This window comes from Hibiscus syriacus, unplaced genomic scaffold (genome assembly GCF_006381635.1).
Source record: "Hibiscus syriacus cultivar Baekdansim isolate YM2019G1 unplaced genomic scaffold, ASM638163v2 tig00109972_pilon, whole genome shotgun sequence".
NCBI lineage: Eukaryota > Viridiplantae > Streptophyta > Magnoliopsida > Malvales > Malvaceae > Hibiscus > Hibiscus syriacus.
Window position 1 is genome coordinate 2,301,328 of NW_024062543.1, and position 26,525 is coordinate 2,327,852.

Genomic DNA, 26,525 nt, shown 5'->3' on the forward strand with positions numbered 1-26,525 from the left:
GCCATCCAAATGCGTCAAAAGATGCTAAAAAAAAGTGGCTAACAATCAGCTCCTCAATAATGGAATGGTAATCTAAGACCAGCTGTTGACCAACGCTGGTTTGATTTTGGTCTAAGGTCAATAAACATCATCACCTAACAAGAATCGATTCGATCAGGCGATAAAGTTGAAATGATATTCTTAAATCATCATAGTCTGAATGATGCAGTCCAATTGAGGTGCCCTAAAGCCAAATAGAAGCAGCATCCTGGAAAGCAACTTGCAATATCATGTAACTTGTAAGCTACTGAAAATGTAAGCCTAAACCCAACAAAGATTCTTCATCAAAGCCATTAAACAATAGAACAAAGAGATTAAGCACACCATAAATGTTCAATCTTTATTGGAATATGAAAACACTGGAAAACAAGCATTATTTATTACTGCAGGTCTTTTCTCAGTTAAATGAGAAAAATTAAGGTGGAAAACATAAAAACCGACAACATTCTACAATGGCCATCTTCAATGACGGTCTAACTTTATTTATACATAAAGCTTAACCCAATAGAACATAATGTATTTAATGGGAGGAAATCTTAAGGTTAAGGGATTTGTTAAGCCATGCCTTCCAGTTCCCAGGTGACTTCCTAGTAATCGGTTCGGCTGATTTTCCATCGTTTTCCATCTTCTCAGCCCTCGGCTTCTTGCAGAGCATGAAATTACGCGACCCTTGCGATCCAATAGTTTCCCATGTACTCAGTGCTGCTGTGAAAAATACCCAAACACCAAAATTTTAAAAAAATCGAAATTTTCCCGAGTAAAAGACTGTTAATTTCGTATTCAAGTTGGATTTGAGTAAAACATACCACCCGATCCAGCACTGGGGCAATAGAGGAGGAAATCATTAAGATTGGAGCCGAGAACAGGGAGGCGACCCTCACGAGCATAAGATTTCAAAGCAGTATCAATGACAGCAGCAACGATCTCTTCCTCGCTAACCACAAAACGGATCGGCCCAGCGCTGCCGAGAACGGTGACGCTGATCAAGAGCCGGTTTCCCTTGGGACCCTGGTTCTTCTTCTGCTTGTAAAGCAACATTCTTTCGACTCTTTTTTTTAATTAAAATAAAACCCAAAAATAATAAAAAAAAGAATCTAAACCAAGAGAATTGAATGAATAATAACAAAATCTGGGTTATCGGTGGGGAAAAGTATTGCGATTTTTTCAGAGGGATTTGTTGTTTGTTTATGGATCAAGGCCGATGCAGCGGTAGTACCAGCCTTCTTTGCAAGAACCGAATGCGAAAGCAGAAGCGGCGGAAACAGGGAGGAGTACGCTCGCCCTGGATTTACAAAGGGGGAGCATCAAACTACTAGAGCTCCGAATCGTTTCCACCATTCACAAAAATACCAAAAGATCAATGATTTTTATTACAACAAAAAAGGGGAAAAAGGCCAGGAAAATAAGAAGTATGGGGTCTGGGATTTCCACAAAAATAAAGGAGAGGAATGTTTCGTTTGTTGTTGTTGTAGGTGGAAGGTGCGAGACGCGTTTTGGGAATTTAATTGACGGAGAAGGGATTGAGGATTGGCTTTAAATACCTAAAATGCAAAGGTTTTGGATTTTCTTTTGTGAGTTTAAAGTTTGGATCTTTTCCACTTCTGTTTTGTGTATTTTCGGTTTGATTCGCGCGAGTATATATGGAAGTCGTTTCCGTGTTGATTTCGTATTAAGGGCTAGAATTCGGTAAATTTGCGCCTTCAGTCCCTCTCATAACGAATGCCCGTCCCTCGGCTCACCAATGACCCAAAACGGCCATGCTTGGAATTTTCTAGTATTAAATTTCTTGGATAAATTATGTATTTAGTATTTAAACTATCAGTTTTGATCCGTTTTAATATTTAAATTTTCAATTTTCTCAAAATCATATCCGACGTTTAGGTTTCATTTCATATTAATACTTGTCGTTAAAAACTTAACGCGTTTAGTACCTAAACTATAAGTTTTGATCCGTTTTAGTACCTAAATTTTCATTTCTTCCAAAATTTAACTTTAAATTTTGAAAGAGATACTAAAATGAAACAAAAACTAAAGTTTTTAACGGTGAGTACTAAAATGAAACAAAAATCAAACTTGTAGGTGTGATTTTGAAAAAATAGAAAATTTAGGTAGTAAAACATACTAAAACTAATAATAGTTTAGGTACTAAATATGTAATTTACCCAAAGTTCTTTTAAAATATACATTAAATTTTTTTGGCTTTTTTTTGGTAAGAAAGCTTTTCAAAATTATATTGTATTTTTCATAAATTTTTTATTTATATTTTTAATAATATATTATTTATACATATATCACTATTATAAGTATTATAGTATGATATTTTAAAAATACCATTTTGTATTTTCTACCATTACAAATTTATCATGGGATTGCATTAACGGGATTAGAACCTTAGTCTTAGATGGCCAAAACATAAATATTTTATTACTTCATATTATATATTTAATATAAATAATACAATGTATTTATATTATTAACTAGTATATGCTCGGTCTGGATAAATCTAAATGAGAAAATAGTTTTACATAAGGCTGGGACAGGTTTATTCCACACATGATATTGATAAGTAACGCATAATATTCATATAAAATTTGGGTAAACTACAAAAATGACCACTTTCGCTTGAGTTTTATATATTTTTTCTCACTAAATTAAAAAAACTTAAGATTTGGTCACTTTGGTTCTTTTTAATTAAGATTCGGTCACTTTCGTTTCGTTTTAATTAAGATGTGATCACTCAAGGTTAACAACCGTTAAACTTTTAACGGTTTTACTAACGTGACACATTAATATATAAAATTAAAGTTACATCATTTCCACGTAGATAATACGTAGATTAAGTTTTGGTCACTTGGACTTGAATGTTGTTAGTTTGATGAAGTTGTCCATTAATAAAATGGTTTAATTTTTATTTTAACCCCTACACTTTAGACAAAAATATTGTTTATGAGTCTTTTTGTAAATTCAAATTAGTTTAGGGATACCATTTCAATTTATATATTTTTAATAGGTTTTCTTCCCAACCCCATTATTGTTCATCTTCTCCCGACTTCTTCTCCCGACATCTTTGTTCCATTGCTCCATTGTTACATTTGACTTCTTTCAAAGACTCATGCTATATTTTCAAGAATAATGAAAGATTTCCAACTTCCGATAACAAATAATAAGGCCACAAGTTCAAAGAAGAATGAGAGGGTAGGCATCTAGAGATAAAATGAAGATGGGCAATCTCAATTCTACAAACTAAAATTCAATTGCCGAACATTGAGATTGCAAAATGCCAAATCCAACAAGGAACAATAAGAAAAACCAGTGGATCCAAATAACTCGATAACCAGATATCACTATTCGTGGTGATTTTCTCTTGACAAAGCACATATGGTGTAACATAATCAATAGATCCAAACAACCCGATAATTAGATTTGTGAATTCATCCACCAAACTCAATCCAAAATCCATGATTTCCAATGTCGAATCTTTGTTTTTGCTCCAGAATAATCATTTGATTCTAGATCCTTATGAATCACCATTAACCCTTGTGGCCTTCACAATCTATCAGACCACCACCATCACATCGGTCTCCAAGTACCTCATTTTTAAGTGACCAAACTTAATAAAAAATAACGTAAGTGACCAAAAGTTTACAAATATGAAAGGAAAGTGACCAAAACTTAATCCACGTATTATCTACGTGAAAATGATGTAATTTTAATTTTATATATTTATCGTGCCACGTCATTAAACCGTTAAAGATTTAACGGTCGTTAACCGTGAGTGAACACATCTTAATTAAAATATTTTATGAACTCGACTCACTATATAATTCATGCCCCACGTCACCCGGTGAATACATCTACATTGGTTTTGATTGGTATTTATAAACCGTTAAAAAGTCGTCTTAGATGTTAGCCTTAAATATCGTATACGATAATGCTTAAATCAAACAACAGTGGGCCGTTTTGTTTCCTGGTTTGGTATTTTGTTTATTACGTATTGGAAGATAACGTATCATTTTGAGCAGAGATAAACATCACATGCATGCACCATGATATACCAGATTCGGTACAAATCTGACCTAATTTAGATTTGTAAATTATACACGAATCCATGGGGTTGCCGTTAATCTTTGTCATGGATTCAAGTCCAATTTCATGCTGCCATTTGCAAGAGCATCGAAGTTCATGTCAGGTGGTGATGTCAAAAAAAAGTTATTGATTTTGGACGGTGGAGTAGCACTGGCCAGGAACTTTTTATGGAGGCACATGAATCTACGTATCAATATCGCGAGGGATTGCATTTGTTTGGACCATTTGTGGTCGATGAATTGGATCCTAAATATTTCATCCTTTTGACATTCAAAAGATAACCCTACCTTATCCTTATCTGCATATAGAACATTGAGTAGTATGAGCATGATTCCACTGCTACCACGGAATAAAAAATGTATAACATCAAAAAATGCGTCTACCATTTACTTGATTCTTATTTTTATATCAACATTTTGGTCTCAACGTTTCATTTTAGGAAAAAAAAGCACTATGATTGGATAAAATCATTAATTGACAAATAATCAATGCTTATCGCATACGTTACAAGTCTTATATGTCCAAAACAATGGAGTGTCATGGTCACATGTCCAAAGTAATGATGTGAGACATAAAATCAGGGGTGGATATATGTGGCTACCTAAGGGAAACACTGCACACCCATTATTTGAGAAAATGTTAAATTTAGTTTAATTTGTTAATGAAAATAGAAAAAAAATTTACATACCCAAATTTTTTAGAATAAAACATTAAATTTTTTGACCCCATTTTTTAATTTGTAGATCCGTCACTGCATAAAACATACTACATCATTGCTTTAGACACAAAATTTATTATGTCGAGCGTTGATACCATTAATCAATTAAAAGTTCTCATACAATTAAGAGACATTTTATCTCAAAATGAAACATTTAAGGGTAAAGTACTCTAAAAAAGAGTAAAAATCAAAAGGATTATTTTATTAAATGTTAAGGGGAAATTTTAACCTTATATCAACAGGAAAAAATCTCTAAAAAAATAGTGTTGTTCTTATGTAGAGTATGGTTTTCTTTGGTGTTTCTCATTATAAAAAACACGTATCATTGGGTTGGGTCACTCATAGAAACCCATAACTGGCTTGTCGGTACATACGTAATCGTAATTTGTAGCAAAGACTGGCAGTTTTAGTTATCTCAACTGGACACCTTACGGGGAATACGACCAAATACAAAGCATATACTACATACACAGATGAAGATATTCTTTTGCATTCATTTTATTTCAATGTTGAACGATAAAAATAAAATAAAATGTAAAATAATGTGTAATAAATGTAAAATAAAAATAGAAAAGAGAAGCAATTGGGTCTTTTATGTAAAGTCTAACAATTCAAGCTGTCCAAGTCTACACATTGGCTCATATTTAAGTAGGCTCGAATCAAGAACCTTACATTTGCATGATCCTACATCATTATATTGGCTCTTTTTCTGGTTTTAAGGTTGGTATTTTGTCATTCGCTATTTGGGTGTGCCGCTTGTAACTAGGAAATTGACTGAGAAAGATTGTCAGGTGTTGACTAATAGTGTTAGGTCCAGACTGGAGCATTAGTCGAGTAAGAACTTGAGCTTTGCTGGAAGACTCTACTTGGTGCGCTCGGTGTTATTTGGTATTGTGAATTTTTGGTGTAGACAACTCGTGCTTTCGAAGGGGTGGTGAAGAGAATTGATCAGCTCCGCTCTCGGTTCCTTTGGAAGGGTTAGGACATCCCTGCGTCGGGGACCAAGGTCTGCTGGTCTCAGGTCTGTTCTCCAAAATCTAAAGGTGGGTTGAGATTGAAAAACCTGCTTTGCTGGAATAAAGTTTGTTTTATTCAATTGATTTGATGTCTCCTCACAAATGATGGTTTCTTTTGGGTCACAGAGAGTAAAAGCCTACGTGATTAAGTTGATGATTTCTGGAATCTTAAAATTAAGGGCAATGATAATTGGTTCCATAGAAAACTTTTTTAGCTAAGGCAAGGGATTTGTCATTTGGGAGCACTGATGAGCAGAAGTGCGACAGCAAGCACTAAAGAGCTTTGGTTGGAAATCGGTAGAAGGGAGAGAAAGTCTGCTGGCATAAGCTTGTTTGGTCTCCACTAAACATTCCGAAGCACACGATGATCACCTGGCTTGCCGTCCTCAATCGGCTGGCCGCAAAGGACAAATTGTTGAAGATAAGATTGTTGTTAGACGATAAATGTGCCCTCTGTTGGGTGGAAGGTGAATCAAGAAATCGTCTTTTCTTTGATTACGCGTTTTTAATGAAAATTTGGAGGTGGATCCTGGGGCTTTGTGGTAAGGACAAAACGATGCAGTCTTGGACTTTGAGCTTTCTATAAAGTGATTATAAAGTTATACATTAATATATAAGGTGATTATAAAATAATATCTATTTTAAATATTTTTAATTATTTGATAATAATCATTCAATCACCTTATCTCAATAGTTAGTACTCGAAATCCGTAACCTCTAATAATAACGATTCCTTTTATTATTAAAACAAGTTGGTTCGTGAAAAAAAAGTTCTTATTAATTGAACAAGATTGTTAAATTTTCGTATGACTCATATTCAAATGTTGAAGATACATTATTATAAAAATAGGTCATAAAATAACATCGAGCATCAAATATGAAATTATATTATATATATATTCTTTGGCTGCTTAGCAGATATTTATCGCAGCAGCACCATGAAAAGAATATTCTGTTGTTTTCTGAGAGATATCATTCCATGCAAAAGACGAGAAAGAAGTAAAGTGATGCTATTAATCAAATGAAAACAAGGCAAAAAATCAAGATTTTTTTTTTGTTCTTTCCTGGATAGTACTGCATTCGATCGTAGGGATGTAGTTCATTCGTTTAAGGCGATTAATATCTTATCTTTCCCCAAATTCATCGTTCCAAAAAGATATTTTTCAAGCAAACCCAGAGCGAAATCCATTGCTTCCACTGCAACATCCTTTATACCCTTTCGAGGAGATGGTCGGAGAGCCAGTTTCTCATCGTCGCCACCAAAAACTGCACTCCACAAAACGCTGAGGTTCTCATTTCCGTCTCGGTCAAGCACAGTTATAAGCGTTAAATCTTCAAGAACCGTGAATTATAATGAAGTGCTCGTTGATGAAGAGATGGACAAGATTTGGAGACTCCAGAACGGTTCCGACGTTCGAGGGGTTGCATTGGAAGGCGAAAAGGGTCGAACCGTGGACCTTACTGCAGCGGCCGTGGAAGCCATTGCCGAGAGCTTCGGCGAGTGGGTTATCAGTGCCTTGGAGAAAGAACGAGGACGACCAGTAGAAGATGTTAAAGTTTCACTCCGCAAAGACCCTAGAGTATCCGGCGCATCTCTCAGTGTTTGCAGGCCTTGCTCGAGCCGGTTGCTCGACGTTTGACATGGGGCTGGCCACTACACCAGCTTGTTTTATGAGCACTTTGTTTCCGCCTTTTGCTTACGATGCATCGATAATGGTAAAATAATCTAAATTATAAGAGAATTTGAAATTTTAATCTTCGTGATAAGATTGAATGTTAATGTCTTGCAGATGACTGCTTCTCACTTACCTTACACTCGTAATGGTCTGAAACTTTTCACCGGGAAAGGCGGTCTAACGTCGCCGGAAGTGGAGGAGATATGCGACAAAGCTGCCAGTAAGTACGCCAACAGGCTCACCAAAGTGTCGACGATGCTCAGCTCTCCTCCCAAGAGGGTTGAGTTCATGAGGGCTTACGCAAAGCACCTTCAGGACATTATCATAGAGAGAGTGAACCATCTGATTCTGTAAGGTATGACTCATAAATATACCGGTAAAGAAAGTGAAGCGAACATTAACTGTCCTTACAAAGAAAGTCTCGTAGAGGGGTTACGATTATGTGGGTTGCGGGTGCGGGGGCTGAGCCCCGCGGCACGGTATAGGGTTAATTTTGTAATTATGTACCAGTGTTTCTATTATAAATAGAGATGTAACCTAAACCTATGAGAATAGAATAAAAAATTTCTAGCGCCGCCTAGGCGCCGAGGACGTAAGCACATTGCCGAACCTCGTTAAAATTCTTATGTTCTTTCGTTTACTTTGCCCGATTTATCAACAGATTCACTATGACACTCCACTCCAAGGATTTCAGGTTTTATCACCTAATCTTCACATGTAGTTTCCTATGTTAAATATTGCATTTTCCTTTGAAAATCTATTGGGTTCTCACTGTTCTTTTGCATCCAATTTGAAGTTGGAGAAGGAAATATCATAGTCTATAAAATATATGGTGCTTGTTAAGCTGTTGGCTTATCCAAAACCAGACCAAATTTTCCTGTGGCCAAGAATTCTTCGAGTTAGGGTCATATCTTTAGAGACCAGCCAAGGGCTTGGCATTATATACTCATCCATTATATATATATATATATATATATATATGAGACGGAATCCGTTTACATCATGTAAACTTTTAGATAGTTGGATGTACTTGGCTTGACACATGACCTAGTTTGCAGATAATTGTAAATGCTGGGAATGGATCAGGAGGTTTCTTCACATGGGATGTGTAGACAAGCTAGGCGCAGATACATTTGGTTCCCTACACCTCAACCCTGACGGAATGTTCCCTAATCACATCCCCAATCCCGAAGACAAGACTGCGATGGCATTAACCCGAGCCGCCGTGCTCGAAAACTCGGCTAATCTCGGGATTGTTTTCAACACTGATGTAGATCGCAGCGGTGTGGTTGACAACAAGGGCAACCCCATCAACGGTGACAAGCTTACAGCGCTTATGTCCGCCATTGTTTTGAAAGAACATCCCGGTACCACCGTTGTTACTGATGCCCGTACGAGCATGGCACTCACAAGGTTTATCACCGATAGAGGCAGTCAACATTGCTTGTACCGTGTCTGTAACCGAAACGTTATCGATAAGGGGGTTCACTTGAACGAGGACGGCATCGAAACACATCTCATGATCTCATGATGGAAACATCAGGGCATGGTGCACTCAAAGAGAACTATTTCCTCGACGACGTTCGGTCTTTTTTTTTCTTACTGATCTTTTAGGTTGGTTTGCAGGGTTGAACTAAACCAAGGCTTTTGATTTTCAACTCCTGTAGGGGCTTACATGGTAGTGAAAATCATCATTGAAATGGTACGCATGAAGCTTGAGGGATCAAATGAAGGAATAGGCAGTCTGATAAACGATCTCAAAGAGCCATCGGAATCCGTCGAGCTTCGGATGAACATCATCTCTGAGACTAAATATGCAAAATCAAGAGGTACAGAGCTAATTGAAGCATTCCGATCGTACATCGAGGTACCTAAATTATCAATCAAAATACTCTCAATAATACAATCAATCAAAAAAACAACATAAGCTCAACTTCATCTGATTGCAGGAAGGTAAGCTTGAAGGATGGGAATTAGACTCTTGTGGAGATTGCTGGGTAAGTGAAGGCTGCCTGGTCGACACGAACGACAGTCCGACCGCAATTGATGCTCACATGTACAGGTACTGTAACAACATCAAACCATGTTAAACCTTGTTCAAGCATCCCAAGATGTATTCTCCCAACCATGGTTCCGTTCTTGATGTCAGGGCTAAAGTTTCAAATGAGAAAGATGAAGAAATCGGTTGGATGCACATAAGGCAGAGTATCCACAACCCCAACATAGCTATAAACATGCAATCGTTGGTTCCCGGAGGCTGTCTGCAAATGACAAGAGTTCTCATAGACAAGTAAGGCAGACATAAATTATTTTACCCAAATCATCTGTTGTGTTGATCATCTTTCGGTTTCTCTGTTATTAATATTGTCGAGCATTTTCAGGTTTCTGTTGGCAAGTGGAATGGCTAAATTCCTTGACATTTCTCAGGTGGATAAGTACGCCACAAATGGGAAAATGAGTTGAGCTTCAGTTTGTAGCACAGTATAGCTGCTATCTATATAGGGGTTGTATTTCAATGTATATTGAAGACTGTATATATTATAATAGTGTTGTTTCTAATAATAGGAAATTATTTAATTATTTTCATTAACCACCATTTATAAAAGCAGAAAACATAAATAGAAACACAGAAAGCTGCGCCCTCCAACTCTTGCAGCCTTATTAAACACAACATGAAGATCCCACTTTTATTCTTATTTTCTTATTAATTTGGGTTAAGTACAAGGTAATATATGTTCAAATATAATTTTTAACCTTTCGACAATGACGACTTACACCTCGACATTTATTGTGTTTGAACTAAAGTTCTTAAAGAATAATAACACTTCTTTTACTATTAAGACCATTTGGTTCGTACTCACTTTTATTCTTAGATCTCTACTTAAAGATTAAAAGGCATTTTTTGTAACATAAAATATTAAAAATTAAGAAGATAATTAGGTATTATTCCCATAATATATTCATACTGGTTTTCATTATTACTTAGCCTTAATATACTTTTAAGGGTCTAAATTATATTTCAAATTAAATTTTAATATTTAAGGAATTTTTTATTAAAAATAGGTGTTTAATATTTTTTACGTTACATTTTTAAGTGTTTACTGTTAAAAAAAATCGTTAATTGACATATATCACGTCAATATTTTTTTAAAAAATAAAACCTTATTTAAAAATATTTTTAAAAAAATTGAACGTTACATATGTCACTTAACGGTAGACACCTAAAATTGTAACAAAAAAACGTTGAACACTCACTTTTAACACAAAAAATCAATTTTAATTATGATTTAAACACCTAAAAATGTATTAAGCGGCTAAAAGCTTATTACTTATGCCGTAAAAAGTCCCCCCCCCCCCTTTTTTGGTAAGAAAAGGTTGAAACTACTCTAAACTAACTTCCAGTATTACTAGTTTCATCTTCGCACAGGATTGTTAGGACTGCTTGTGGAGGCGACGTCCATTCCTTTCCTTCAAAGTCATCTTTGCCATGCAATCTGCTAGTTTATTGGCTTCCCTCCGAATCTGTGAGAAGGTGACTATCCAGTTCCTTTCCACCAAGTCACGTATGTGTTGTAGGATAGACGGGGCTATCGCCTTTGTACGTTCTATGTTAACATCCGATAAACTTCAGCATAATCTGTCTCTAGGATTACCTGTCTCATCCCTATTTTCCATGCTTGCGATAAGCCTTCAAAAATCCCTCATAGCTCCGCTTCCACCAACGAACATATTCCGATTGTTTTGCGAATCCTATCATCCACTCGCCATTTCTGTTCCTAATTACTCCTCCGCACGCCGTGTATCCGTCTCGTTTGTCTCTTGCGCCATCTACATTTACTTCTGTCCATCCTTCCATGGTGCCTTTCATCGAATCGTCGTTTGTGCTTCGACACATCCCATATTTCTTGTTCTAGCCGCTGATTCCATAGCTCAATTCCCTCCATTTGGATTTGTTTGCTTTGCTCTAACACTGATTGTATCCCCATTTTCTCAGGATCAAAGGAATGCAAATTTCGGTGTTTCCATAGCGTCCAAAGTAGTGCACCGAACATTAGATCCCATTCCTTTTCATCAACCGCAAAATAGCTTGGTTGCAGCCGGTTGGTTAAAATCCAATTTTTAATATCCAAGGTTAAAAAATTCGGACAACTTCTGTTGTCGAACAAGTCTCTTCCAGGCTTCCAATGCAGGCGGGCAGGTTCTAAAAAGATGATTAATTGTTTCCTCCGTCGCTCCACAAAGTCCACATTTCGTTTGTGTGGCCATATGACGTCCTACACGTTGGCTATTTGTTAGTAGTTTTCCGCTTGCGATTAGCCATAAGAAGATCTTTATTCTTTGTAATCCTCGATATTTTGCAATAGTTTGCCATACCTTCTCCGTCGGTCCTGAGTAATTTTCCGTCCGAATCTGGTATGCAGAACAAACAGTGAACTTTCGATTTGGTTGCCATTTCCATCCTGGGGTATCCATCTGCTGTACTTGCTTCGGGTCATCGTAACCTCTGCATTAAAATATCTAATAAAAATATACAAATCACATTTATTCAATGAATATATATATATATATATATATATATATATATAATCATGCATTATGCATATATCCTCATGTCATAACTTTAATCAGTTCTATAATCTAGGGTCATTGTTACATTATTTTAATTTTTTGAGAAAGAACTTACATATTTAATATCGTTAAATAATTAAACATTATTTATTTTTTTACATGGATAAAATTATAATTAAATTATTGGAAGAGTCTACGATGCACGTCGTATATTGTAATGTACCACTAAAATAATGTACCGAAACACACCATAACTAAATATGTCTTTATTATGTAAATATTAAAAAGTATTGTATTTTTTAAAATTAATCCTTAATTGAAAGTTAGTTTTAGTTTTAATAGAATAATAAATTAAATAATGATTTTTAATTAAAAATAATAATTAATTTAAGTAAATTATTTTTTTAATATCAAGTGAATTAATTTGTTTAGAATTAGGATTTGTAAATTATTTAAGTTAAGAATGATCGTAAACAATAGTCATCACCGGATACCTTAACCTGCTGAAAATCACGTCGAAAATTTCATTGAAAAGTATAATATTACAAATCCAATGCCACCGTTTGTGGTCGCCAACAGTCATATAGTAGTCGGTCGTCCAGGAAAAGCTGTGCAGAAAGTCCGCCTGAGCCCTCCCTGTTTCCATTGAACTGCACAATGAGGTTGAGTTTTATTTTGAATGGTAAAATTACACTTCAACTCCTCCTATTTCTGTTTTATTTCAGATAGTTTAATTATAAAAAATACCCCATAGTTTGTCCTATTTATATTTTGGACAAAAGTACGTTTATGTTTTAATATACATGGTTAAATTACACTATCCACTCCCATACTTTTTTTTAATATAAATCGTCAAATTCCATGCAAACCCTCTCCTTTTCCTTTGTTTAGATTTTACACTTCTAAGTTTTAAATCTTCTATAATTTGTACTTTATTTTTATTTTGTTAATTAATTTCAAATTTACTCTTTGATTTTAAATAACAATATTATTAATACTTTATTTTATTAATTATTTTTATTAGCATTAATTTCATATCATTTATATTATTTATTATCATTAATATTAATAATAATCTTCAAGCAAACCCAGAGCGAAATCTTGTGGCCAAGAATTCCTCGAGTTAGGGTCATATCTTTAGAGAACCAGGCCAAGGGCTTGGCATGATTTACTCATCCCGTTATATACATACATACATACATAATGGAGCATGTAATTTAAACATTAATTTGAAGGAACTTGGCTTGACATGTGACCTAGTTTGCAGATAATTTAAATGCAAATCTTGCAGTCACATATATAGGGTAAGATCTAAGAGATATACCCACTTTCCAGTATAACCAAACACCTTTCCAGCAATGTCCTGACACAGGCACAGTGATACAGAATCTGTCCTGTCACACGATGTTCTACCTTCGCAAGATATAGAGATGCCCGTATAAGTATTCCAATGCTTCAATGTTTATGGTTCTGTCCAAACTAAGTGCATAAACCAGATTATTTTATATTTTCTTTCGAGAAACAAAATATTTATGTTCGAGTTTCGCTTGGATTTTGTTTTTAACTGGATCTTATTATATACAATCTCTGTATCAAATAATTATCTTTAGAATAATAAATAATAATTAATCAAATTCTTTGCAAGGACACCCTATCCCTGCAATTACACCAAATGGTTTTTAAGGGCAATTAATAACATGTTGGGAGGGTACAGTGTCCAATGTGTTTTGAGAAAGCGTGTTGGCTCTGATATGCATTCAAGTCGATAAAACCAGACATGCATGGCTGCCATTTCTAGGAATCTATTAATAATCCAATCAACTTAAACCCTAGCTAAGGGCACTGAACAGCCGAGTTCCTCTAAAGAGCTACGTGGCCATCCTATTAGCAGTCCGATCACCTCTTTTTCACTCTCGTTCTCCATGTTGGAGAATATCTTCATTGATATCATCACTCCATAATTCATAGTCATGATTTATGTATAATAATTATAGCCTTAAAAAGCTAGATATTGATGGTGGTGATCATTAATTAATATCTAGAATTTATCGGAATTTAAGATTATGTATTGTCAAGAAATTTTAACTTGCATGATATACTTTATGAGTACAGCAATTTAAGCTAAACATCCTATGCTAAGACCCTAGTTATAGAATAAGTGTCAGAATTCTTTCAGCTTCAAACTTGTTATTTTTCCTTTTGGAGCATTAATGTTGTTAGCAGAGTCAAAATAACAACTGGTTTTGGTTTGTCTCATTCACATAAATATTTTGTTAGGGTAAATTACAAATCTCATTGTCTCCTACCATTCTATTAGTTTAGATTTTTCCTAATTCACTTTAAAATTCATAAAACTCAATCTAAAACTCGTGAAATTCTAAACCACTCTATATAATATCTACAGTCCGATCAATATACAATCAAGATATACAACTCACTTCCTCATTCTCCACCCCCACCGTTGGGATTTAGAAGAAGATTCATCATTGAAAATTAGAGGAAATTTGAAACTATGAGTTTTTCACAAAAATTTTAAGAAAGTCTTGAAATCGTTTCATAATTTTTTTCAACAAAATATCCAATCAAGTTACTAAAATAGGAGTAAATCGAAAGTTCAATGAATAAATTAAAAAAGTTAAACTTTAATAACTAAAATAGATAGATTCTAACTTAAACTTTTATAATTTTAAAGGGACTAAAACTATATTTCTCCACTTTGTGGGAGCTAAACCTCCAACCTCTTCCCTCTAGCGATGTCCCTTTAATATAAGGAGTAATGGTAGATTCTAACTTAACATTTATCGTTTGGATTATAATAAAAATTAAAAATTTGAAAAATATAATAACTTTTTTAATATTCTAAAATGATTATAAGGTAATATTTTCTTAATTATTATAACGCATACACCGGCGACATGAACCTCAGGCGTAAGTCAGAGAAAAATAACATTCTCTTCAATCACTGAAAGCAATCATTGAGAGCAGTTCTCCATAGGTTCAAAAGTATAATAATTAAAAAGGATAAAATGATAATATACACATCAAGTTAGTAAGTTAATTAAGCATAATACAAAGATTAATAGCAAATCTTGTGGTATTTAATTTGATCAATTATACATCCAAATTTTAATGAATTAATTATATATCTAATTTTATGTAGATCATGTTAACTGAAAGTTATGGGCAGACACAACAGTTACTGAAGAAAGCAAAGTAGATATTCACTATTATAATTCAAAAACAATACAATTGAATTGTTAACATTAACACAGCAGTACTACAGAGGAGAAGAGAAGAAGAAGAAGAAGAAGAAGAAAGAAGAAGAAGAAGAGAAGAAAAGAAGAAGAAGAAGAAGAGCAGAAGAGAATTAAAAACACAAGAAAAAGAAACAAGAGCATTTACACTAGCCTTTCCCCTTGTCTTCCCTTTCCTCATAAACCCTCAATTAAAACATAACTGAAAAGGCTAAAGTCAATGCTCTCTCCTCCACCTATAACATAATCTGCAACAAAAAACTGGTTCTTTCACTCTTTTTCTTTTCTTGCTGATCTTGCTTGAATTCGAACATTAATGGCATCTAAAAACATGTACTCATAATGTTTTGTCACTAGTTGTGAAGAGGATTTGGACCTGTATGAACTATCCTCTTACCATCTTCATTTCCAGCAAACTGAGGTGAGCTTGATGGGAGGGCCATGAAAATAAGCACTACTGTCGAAATTAAACCGAGCTTTCCTTGGGGGAGACTTAAAAGATGGCTGATGAGTACCACTTGTCTTCATGAACAGAAAAACGCAGACCTAACTGAGAAAAATTAAGATAGCCCAGAAGAAGAAAACTGCAGCTCTACTACCCCCATTACCACATCTGCAGTACCCTCTTGTTTTCACTCCTCTAAAATCCCTCATTTGACTATGAATATTTTAAACCAGATAGAAAACTGGGTTTAAGTCAACAAGGTTTTTGAGTATGGGGGGATTTGAGAAAACTGAGAGAGGGAACAAAAGGAAGAAGGTTTAGATGTTTTCGGTTTTGGTTGTGTTAAACATGAGGTTGGACCTTGAATCACGGAACCTTATTTATACTAAATCTATATTTAAAACTTAATGTTGGAGGAGACCAGAGGGAGTTGTGGGACGTGAAGTATTAATTGCTGTTGTCTGCAGGAATATATTCAAAACTTGAAGCTTTCAACTACACCAACAAAATATGCATTGTCTAGATAGAGTGTTGGAAATGAATCAAAAGGCTTAACAAACAACCCAATGGTAGTTAAAGATAGCCCACGAGCCATACGTCCAGCACAGGCTCTTTCTGAAAGAGCATGATGGGTTCAGACTTCAATCAAAAGACAAATGTTTTGTTCTCACATTTTTGTGTCAAGTTGTCTCTTTTGATTGTGTTTTGAGAACCCATTTTTGTGTTTGCTTCTGATTTTTAGAATGTTGATGCTTGGGGAAATAAAGGGCAAGCTTTTTGTATGACTTATTGGTTTTAAGAATCCTGATGTGGCTCCGTGAATGTTAACCAATGAAATGTTCTTTGGTATTACCTTAATCTTGTTCTTTTCAAGTGAACTTGCTGAACTTGGCTAAAGTTCAACTTAGTATTTTGATTTATTAATTCGAATTGGATACAACTTACATTAATTATAATACGATATTCATAGCTCAAATTATCATTCACAACATCAGATTCAAATCTCTAACACTTAAGAAATCTATTATCTTATTTTACTACACAAACTGATTTTTACATAACCATGTTTACTTTCCCTTTTACCTCAATCTATCTATCTAGGGAGAGAAAGCGAGATATAATATTACAGATAAGTGTTCCTTAAATTGATGATATATATATATATATACACACACACAAACTTCACAACAACAAAAACCAGTAATCTGTGCTTGTTGCTTCGTCAAAATAAAATAAAAATGGATACCCCATATTATTGACCTCAGCTTATCTCTTTCATTCAACAACGCAAAGCCTTCACCTTTGATTGCAACCCTACTAACCCCACCAACCTTTTACCTTTCAATCATGGAGATTTCGGTAACCCCACCTTTTCTTCTAAACTTTTCATTCATTATTTCTTGTTGTTAACACTGATATGTGTGTGTGTGTGATTTCTTGTTGCTGATACAGTGGTAATGCAACGAGGGAAGTCAACAGCCAGGAGTTCACGTTGGATCCAACGCCGGAGCAGTTACTGACACTCGAGGAGCTTTATCGACGCGCCACACGGACGCCGTCCACGGCGCAAATCCAACAAATCGCGGCACTGCTTCAGAGGTTCGGAAGAACGTTTTCTACTGGTTCCAGACCATAAAGCAAGAGAACGTCAATGACGCCGCCGTCAACTTAACAAGACTCCCGATCACAACAACAGTATCATCCCGCCTATAGCTTGGAAAAGAAGGAACCGGCAGGTAACCTATAGATACACGTGGAATTACTGAAAATGGAGGAAACAAGTGGATGCAATTCACGACAAGGAACTACGCTTGAAGCTGTCTTGTTCGGGAACATCTTCATCAGACACGGGAAATTCATGTCCATTGAAACTCCACCAAGAAAAGAACATCACTCTCGAGAAGACAACCGACAAGACAGACCCTCGAGCTGTTTCCACTTGGAACCGGCATTAATATCAGCAAATGACACCCACCAACAAGTTCCCATCACAGCCATAACTACAACAACACGATAATTCGAGTTTCTTCCTCTGAAGAACTGAACAAGAACACGAGGAGGTGGTGGCCGGTGGGTAGCTATTAGCTAAAGCTCAGCATTTGGGCAACAGATATGCAGAAAATAAATACTAGTTTTTCCATTTGAGTTAAGAAAGATGGTTAACAGTTAAGCCTGTCGTTAGTTTTGTTTTTTTTTTTTGCGACAAACTAGGGACTGTTTCATGTTGTGCCTGTCACGCACGGTGCAACTGTGAAGACAAGGACATGTAGTTAATTTTTGGGGAGTTTTGCCTTAAAATACATATTGGATCATGCTGCATAAACCCAAGGAAAGAGCCCCCCTTTCATATTTCTTTACCCTTTAAACAATGCAAATTGCAGGGTTTTAATTTCTTTGTCGACATTATTGTCCATTTTACATGAACAATTAAAAAGGGTAAAGTATAGTAATGGTCACTGAACATTTCAGAAGCTTGCATTTAGGTCCCCAACATTTAAAACTTGCAATACAGTCCCCCAACATTTATTCCGTTAGTAATATGGTCCCTAACTTAACCACAGTTAGAAAATTAGGATAAATTATATAAATGGTCATTGAACTTTTCAGTCACTTGAATTTAGGTCACAACTTTTAAAACTTGCAAAACAATCATCAATTTCATTCTAAACCCCAATTTCCAAAGTAATTCAATTATTCTAAACCCTAAATTCCAAAATACTTAAATTAAATTCAATTATGTCAAAGTTATTATTATTTAATTTCATCTTATTTCATGTGATACATATTTTTTATATAAATATAATAGTATAATTCTTATCTGTTGAAGAAATTTTTTAATTAAAAAAAGTAGTTAGGATATAAAAGAGGTTGAAAATAATTCGAATTTTAATTTATAAAATGTTATTTTGACGTATAATAAAAGTGTAAACTACTCGGTTGACAACTTAACTATCTAGCCCTTTTTACTTTTGTCATCGATCTTTTAAATTTATCAATCATACCACATAATTATTTAACTGTTTCAACTAAGCCACTAGTCGTTACCAATTGATAAAAATGATGATGACAGTTAAAAGGAATTGACATTATTATACATTCAGTCTTTATTATTTATAATCAATTTGGTCCTAAATTAAATAAAATTTAATGAATTAATCATTTAATTAGGATCTGACATGTGTTAGCACATGATCATGACGTGTCATTGGTGACACGCGTTACCACCTAATTATTTATATATGCTATCAATTTGGTCCTAAATTAAATAAAATTTAATAAATTAATCATTTAATCAGGATCTGACATGTGTTAACACATGTCATGATATGTGTTATTGGTGACACATGTCACCTCCTAATTAGAAGAAAATTAAGTTAAAAAGAAAATTTGGGTCTTGGGCAAACTCAAACCTGAGTCACGCAAATGAAAGATATAGGGTGGAGCCACTGAGCTAACACCATCGTTTGTGTTAAGAGATATACAATAATACATATACTAATAGTATGACCAATGCGAGAAAAAAAAGAATATAATGTAAATGGAAATAATGAGATTTGAACTTCGGCAAAAATTTGAAAGCAATAAATGATGGGAAAATATTATATTTTTTACAATAAAAAAATATTATATTTGATAAATTGTTTGATAGATTTAATATATTTTTTAAATATTAGTTGATACAATATTTTAAAAGAATAAATTTAAGATTTATATTTTTAAACTAAATTTAATAATTATATTTTTCATATTTATAATTCATGATTATATATATAATCTTAAGTTGAGTATTTCTAATATAATTAATAATTTTAATTTATTATTAAAAATAAAATATTCAAAAAATATAAATGATTCATACATTAATATATGAATATATTTTTTATTTATACATCTAAATATAAATATACATTTATATAAATATATTTTTATTCGGTGTGTATGTGCCTTGAACTCTTTCTTCAAGCCTATATTACCTTAAATTGAAGTATTTTAGAATTTAATTGAAGTATTTTAGAATTTAGGGTTTAGAATAAAATTGAATTACTTTGGAAATTGGGGTTTAGAATGAAATTGATGACTGTTTTGCAAGTTTTAAAAGTTGGGGGACCGAAATTCAAGTGACTGAAAAGTTCAATGACTGTTTATATAATTTATCCTAATTTTCTAACTGTGGTTTAAGTTGGGGACCATATTACAAACGGAATAAATGTTGGATGATTGTATTGCAAGTTTTAAATGTTGGGGGACCTAAATGCAAGTTTCAGAAATGTTCAGTGACCATTACTATACTTTACCCTTAAAAAAATGAAAGAGAATGGGGAGACATAGGAACAGGAGAAAGATATGAAAAGAGATTTGACGTAAAAGTGACCTAAAACTTGAACTGCATATATCTGGTGAGGGTTTTCAGGTATACGTTAATGTCAGTGATAATTTTTTTTCTCATGTATGTTCAATTCCCATATATTCCTAGGAGAAATAACTAAAATTCGACTCGATTCAAGTTTTCCATATTACACTGTAGAATCATAGTTATTCGGTGATTACTGATCTTTTTAACAGCAAAAGGTGAAAAACGGAAGCAAAGAGTTGAACTTGACGATACATCTGTTAGATTGTTTTTGTCCTTTCACCACTTGAAATACCCAGACATATTCATTCAATCACCAGCAACATAAGCTTTAAATTAGAACATAAAAATGTCAAGAAAAAACTCCCTTGGTCTTTGCATACGATAAAAGATGCCAATTGAAACTTTGTCACAGAAACTTCTGCAGCTAAATGTCTGCATGCAGGACATGAAACAAGCAGAGAAAAGTATGCAAGAAACTGGGGGAGAAAGCGCGTATTGCCGAGAAAATGAAGGTCTGGGAGGGGCCAGCATTAATTGGAAATGGCCAAAAATGGGGAAGCCAAGGGGATTGTCCTTGTGTTTCTTTTTACTCTGATTTTATTTATTTTGCAGTCAATGAGGACAAACACAATCTCTCACGCCATGAACTTCAGAAAAAAGGATGGGAAAATTTAGCTGAGTGGAACAGTTGAGGGGGTGATGGTAGTGGGAATCCTTCAAAATCAGTTTGCACAGATAGAGTAGTAGTAGTGGACTAGTGGTAGACCCATCCTTCAATAAAGAAGAAAGCTCCAATCTTTTTTGGGAAAATTATATACCCCTTTTAACTCCCATATCTCAGCATTCAAATCAGAATCCATAGCCTTTTTATTTGTATAGCTTTGATTTTGAAGAAATATGCATGCATGCCTTGCTTTCACGTTCAATTATCTGTCATCTCTATAGCGCTGAAATCAAGTTTTTGCACGTTAGATTGACAACTCCATGCAATTACCAATATTGTCGAAGGGTCGATAAATAATCAACTATATAGATGATGGAAATTTGAGTCCTTCAGTATATAATATGGTGAGCGAACTTTTATTTGTCTTGAAATCTTCATGTCCGATACGTGCTAATATCTGATACGTCCAAACAACAAATAATAAGCATTATCCGATAATGTACATATTGCAACAAGAGTATGAATATTTTTTTTAATAGGCATATGAAAGCTCCATGCCTTTTCTTCCCTGCTTCCTTAACCTTCATTCCCGTCCTGCCAAGCTGAGGCTGCCAGTGAATTTCCGGGGATGAATTCCTGAGTTTGATCAAGAAGTGTAAAGGGGCTCTGGCTCGACTTTTCTTTGGATCCTGAAAAGGTGAAAAGATCAAGTCGAAAACATTGATCAATCATCACATAAACCGCATCCATATCTCTTCTAGATAACTAAAGAATACTACTTTTTTCATCTATGGCATCACATTTCTTGTGAATATAATGAAAAACTGATGCAAACTTCAATGGTTACTACATACAATTTGGAATGATCAGAAGACCAAGGAATATCAGATGAATTCGATATTCTCTCAATCGGAATATTGTTTTCCCTATGAGGATATACACTTCACACAAATACAAAGTTAAATGTCTTTACACATTACCCTAGCATATCAATACGACAAGGAAAATTGTCGCTGGTGCTATAGCATAAGCTTTCAAGCAACACTAAGACAGTCAAATTACCTATGGATTACATCATCTAGATCAATAAGATTCGTCAGATAAAAGGAAAATGTTTATTATCAGCACCTTGGGAAAGATAATATGTTAATCCTATGAAGAATGAATGGAACTGTGGTGCATAAAAAGATGAACCACCTCAAAATTTGGTGAAGATACGCATAAATGATCTAATTACTTACCAATTATCTTCTGCCCACTTGCAGCCGTCAGTATCTACCACATGCAAGCTGTATGCATGCCGCGATTTTGTAGATTGATTTCAAAGCTATAGTACCAGCATAAACAAAAAAACGCAAACGGTTAGCCATTAGGCCATTAAGCTGGATGAACTCTAGATATAATTCTTTGAACTAACCTTTGATGAATAAGATCCCCATGAATTACGACTAAAGACCCGGCTTTCACTTCAATAGGCACAAAATCATTCTGGTCATAAGATTGTGAGGGCCTATCAAAGAAAACCATCTTCACCCCTAATGAACCTTCTTACAAGACCATCTGGAAACAAAAAATAGAGCAGATAAAAATAAGGGATTGTTTATATACTTTAAAAGGTTGCAGACAGGGTAAAGTAAAAAAGGATACTTTTTTGAGATTCAGGAATGGCCCAAAGGCAGCCGTTAACAACCGTTGCATCCTCTAGAGCGAGCCACAGACCAGTGCAAGTTTTAGGTTCAGTATACCTGGTGAGGAGTTACTTCACCACCTATACTCTGTTGCTGTCAAAATGGACCATATAAGTACTACTCCTCGAAGTTCAGTATTCAAACAAAATCCATTTAGACGGGATATAAGATTCAAACTTCATTACAAACCAGACAGCATTCAAATCTTCATCTATTAACAGGATTAGCAGTCTGTGTTTCTGTTTGAAAGGGATACAGAAGGTTGCATTTCCATTTGGGGAAACAAGTATAAGCATCCTATACTCCATTTAGAAACAAAAGGATGGTTGAGAGGTGTGAAACTGTTAAAATGTCCTTGTATGTGTAGCACATGAGCACTTGAAGGAAAATGAATAGCCCAAGTAACATTGCTTATAAAAAAAAGAAGTAAAAGCATCAAAATAATCTGCCATCATATCAGAACAAAATGTTTACATCTTTCAAATGAAGATAACAAAATTATTCGATTAACCACTCCCATCATCTTGTTTTACGGAATATACTCGATGGGAGAAGAAAGCACCAGAATAAAACAAAACAGCCACCAAACAAAACCTCACTGCCAGGCCTGTAAACGAACCGAACGCACACGAACGGAGGTATGTTCATGTTCGTTCATTTAATAAATAAACGAACATAAACGAACACGAACATAAACGAACAAAATTTTTTTTATTCACGTTCGTTTATTAAGAAATATAACTTGTTCATGTTCGTTCATTTAATAAATAAACGAATATAAACGAACACGAACATAAACGAACACGAACACAAATGAACACGAACATAAACGAACATAAACGTTGGAGATCCTACCTTCCATTGTTCTTTCATGAAAAATAGTCGACAATATAAATCAACTAAATCTACAGTGATAAATAGCGTAAGAGTTGATTAGCAGTGATGAAATGTTTGAAGATATTAAATATTTCGATCGATCTTTTAAAGATATTAAATGATTCACACGACTTTAATTTAACGATATAACATTTATCTTAGTGGTCCATGATTACATATGAACAATCATTTTCCACTACGTTATTCTAATAAATTCGCCGGCTAAAAGTTTTGTGACATCAATGTCAAACTTTAGTGAGGTTTGTTAATAATGGTCATTTTCGTTGGCAGAGTAGAAAATTTAACAGCATGAAGATTTCGAACGGTACAAATTGGACTACAAGGCAATAACATAGATCCGAAATCCCTTCGATGCTACATATTGTAACTGATATTATTGCTAAACCACCATTCAAAATTTTAATGTACCTAAAGTCTACTCCACAACTAAATGTTACACAAGAACTATGAAAACAAAAGTTCATTGTCAAAGTGTATTTTCTACTTATTAATGGGTTCTTCCTGGAAAACTCATTACTTCCGCTATTACACTCTTTTGCAGAAATTACATAGAAACCTTTGTTTTATTTTCTGGTAAATTCTATATATTTTTCTCTTTACTGATGCTCATATACTTCCGATTGTTACCTTTATCTTCTCATCTATTTCTAGAAAGAAGTATAATGTTTTTTTGAGTTTTAGATGTGAAGATCTCATCAATAACTTTACATATCAACTATTAAGTCAAATAAAACAGAGAAAGAGATGAAAGCATATCTGTAAAACTTCATATTACACTATTATATAACTTGTTTTGAAGCTTTCAGCGATCGTCTCCACTCTCTAGTGAACACTAGAGTTTGGGAAAAAATGGGGGAAATGAATATAGGTGTGAGGTGTCTCACGGGTTAACATATTGGATTTAATCTCCAAATAAAATTAGGTTAATTATGGAATTGGTCATCAGAATATCAGATTAATTAATATTTTTAAGATACTTACAAATTGGTCACCAAAATTGATTTAAGAAGATTGGGTTAAACATAAATGAATGAACATAAGAGAACATAACCGAACGAACATAACCGAACGTTCACGAACGTAAATGAACGAATGAGACCTATGTTCATGTTCGTTCATTTAATTAAACGAACACAAAATCTTATTCATGTTCGTTCATTTAATAAATAAACACACATAAACGAACTTTCCGCCGCACGATTCATGAACAGTTCGCTGAACGTTCAGTTCATTTACAGGCTTAACTGCCATAGGAATTTGTAAAGTTTACTGAAAAATTCATATCACTAAATTTAACAAAGTAACAGCAAGGTCAACTAGGACCCACTAACAGGACACAGGTTTCTCATTGACTGGATATCCGAATTACATTATATAAATAAAAGAATCAACCTATATGAGCCAATACACGATTTGACTCTAAAGTTGAACTATTAAGTTCAAGCAACTGAAATCACTTGGGAGTTGAAATTCTAAGGTCACCAGCAAAGGGTGTTATCATTAGGTATACGTTGTCTTCATTGTCAAGTAAGAAACAATTTAAATACCTTAAAAATATACATAGACTGCATGATCACTGGCCTCTTTATATCCTAAGGAGAAGAGCAAACTTGAAACTTTCTCAGAGCAAGAAAATTCTTTGAAAACTGGGTCAATCTCATGTAGCGCTGCACAAACGAATAAAACCATGGATTAGCTCAATAAACATACCTATAATTTATTTACATGAGCGTGTTGCCAAATAAGAGCATAACAAAACACATTAAGTTTCCAAAATCACGTACCATGCCCCAACTTTATTAATAGAAAGCTCCTTCGATTGCTTTAAATTTCCCTTATCATCAAATGCTTTCTCTGCCAAAACAACAAAAAGAAAGAAAGGAAGGAAGGAAAGAAAGAAAAAATAGAAGTCGTCAAAGTAACCAAAAACAACTCTCCTGCTCACTAATAACCATTTGAGAAAATTGTAGGTGCTTTATACAATAGATTACATGTAGAAGCAATAAAGAATCAAGTTTTACCCTTTAAAGCTTTTGCAAGAAATTCATAACATCCATACCTTTCACTTTCAAAACTAACAGCAGGTTCATATATCCCAAAAGAAATTTGATTTTCTCAAAGTAAAATTAAGACCAAAGAAACAAAAGAAAAGCTAAAAGAGTGCAGAAAAGTATGAAAGCAACAATAAAAAAAAAGCATACCTTCAAAGAAAAAGGAGATCTTTTCAGCACTTTCATAGAAGTATTCATTGGTCAACTTCAACTACAAATAAAAAAAACCATATTCACAAATTATCAAAATTTAAAGTTATAATTCCAAATATATTACAATTGCTCCAAGAAAAAAAAGACCTGATTTTTGGTGGAGAAAATAGAAGCAGTGGTGGTGGGGTCAAAGTCCTGAAGCAATTCGTCCATCCTTTTCCTCATAGCTTCAATTTCTTCAGTGCTCGCAAATGATTCAATCACAATAAAACCTGCAAAACATACTCTTTAAGAAAAAACTAGTGGCAGGTAGATTTTGAAAAGAAAATATTTTGTTCAAAGAAGCGGTGGCGTTGACCTCGATCGTCGAAAGATTGGCGCTGCTGTGGAGCGAGATTCCCGACGATTCCCATGGCGGTTGCTTTTGGTTCCGACAGAGAAGGATTGTAAATCGGTGCTTAAAGTTCGTACGTATCAAATGTTCCTAGTATTTTATTTCGATAAAAACGAATTAGAGTTGCCCACCTATGGAATATCAGAAGTGTGATTTGTTGGAAGCCTAAGGCAAAAGAAAAAGTCTAATAATTATGAAAAGGGTAACCTAGGCTAATATTTTATTTTATTTTAGTTCGGATTGATTTTAGTCACTAATTTAAAAATTAAAGGTATATGATCGGTAACGTTATTGATTTGTTCGATTTTAGTCTTTAACGTTATCGACCCTTTTGATTTTAGTCCCTCAATCGTTAATTTTCGTTAATCCTTTAACGAAAATATTATGTGACAATTAAAAAATAATAAACAAATCCAAATAAGTAACTAAGTGTAAGCTCTTAGAGGCAATCTTGAATACCGAAGAAAACGTCACCGTGGCCTTCGTCTCGTGAAACAGTGGTGGTAAGTCCAGTGGGGGAG

General features: G+C 34.3%; 2 protein-coding genes, 1 long non-coding RNA gene and 1 pseudogene across 5 annotated transcripts; 1 reads left to right on the forward strand and 3 right to left on the reverse strand.

The window, feature by feature from the left end:
* Nucleotides 1-396: 396 nt before the first annotated feature.
* Nucleotides 397-1,615, reverse strand: LOC120211510 (uncharacterized protein At4g22758-like). Of its 3 annotated transcripts, none has more exons than XM_039210037.1 (2): nt 846-1,615; nt 397-741 (listed from the first exon to the last, which is right to left on the reverse strand). In XM_039210037.1, exons 1-2 carry the CDS (start codon nt 1,075-1,077, stop codon nt 560-562), a joined length of 414 nt encoding a protein of 137 aa, XP_039065968.1. In that variant the 5' UTR covers nt 1,078-1,615; the 3' UTR covers nt 397-559. The 3 variants fall into 3 exon arrangements, with proteins under 3 accessions (XP_039065968.1, XP_039065966.1, XP_039065967.1); XM_039210035.1 differs by having other exon boundaries at nt 397-744; XM_039210036.1 differs by having other exon boundaries at nt 397-744; nt 849-1,614.
* Nucleotides 1,616-6,303: 4,688 nt separating this feature from the next.
* LOC120211340 lies at nt 6,304-10,040 on the forward strand (annotated as a pseudogene).
* An 11,316-nt stretch (nt 10,041-21,356) lies between these two features.
* LOC120211516 lies at nt 21,357-22,580 on the reverse strand. Its single transcript, XR_005524604.1, has 4 exons — nt 22,469-22,580; nt 22,239-22,381; nt 22,063-22,148; nt 21,357-21,510 (listed from the first exon to the last, which is right to left on the reverse strand). It is a non-coding gene; the product is annotated as an uncharacterized LOC120211516 (long non-coding RNA).
* Nucleotides 22,581-25,048: 2,468 nt separating this feature from the next.
* LOC120211512 (phytanoyl-CoA dioxygenase-like) lies at nt 25,049-26,056 on the reverse strand. Its single transcript, XM_039210039.1, has 5 exons — nt 25,969-26,056; nt 25,758-25,882; nt 25,608-25,668; nt 25,191-25,260; nt 25,049-25,073 (listed from the first exon to the last, which is right to left on the reverse strand). The coding sequence occupies exons 1-5, from the start codon at nt 26,021-26,023 to the stop codon at nt 25,064-25,066; spliced, it is 321 nt and encodes a 106-aa protein (XP_039065970.1). The 5' UTR covers nt 26,024-26,056; the 3' UTR covers nt 25,049-25,063.
* Between the last annotated feature and the right edge of the window lie 469 nt (nt 26,057-26,525).

Excerpts from the sequence above, each read along its gene's own strand:
- LOC120211510 (XM_039210035.1), bottom strand. The coding sequence starts at position 1,077 with ATGTTGCTTTACAAGCAGAAGAAGAACCAGGGTCCCAAGGGAAACCGG. Across the intron at positions 745-845 it reads CCCCAGTGCTGGATCGGGTG|CAGCACTGAGTACATGGGAA; the intron begins GTATGTTTTACT and ends TATTTTTCACAG.
- LOC120211512 (XM_039210039.1), bottom strand. The coding sequence starts at position 26,023 with ATGGGAATCGTCGGGAATCTCGCTCCACAGCAGCGCCAATCTTTCGAC. Across the intron at positions 25,883-25,968 it reads CCAATCTTTCGACGATCGAG|GTTTTATTGTGATTGAATCA; the intron begins GTCAACGCCACC and ends TATGTTTTGCAG. Across the intron at positions 25,261-25,607 it reads GATCTCCTTTTTCTTTGAAG|AGAAAGCATTTGATGATAAG; the intron begins GTATGCTTTTTT and ends TTGTTTTGGCAG.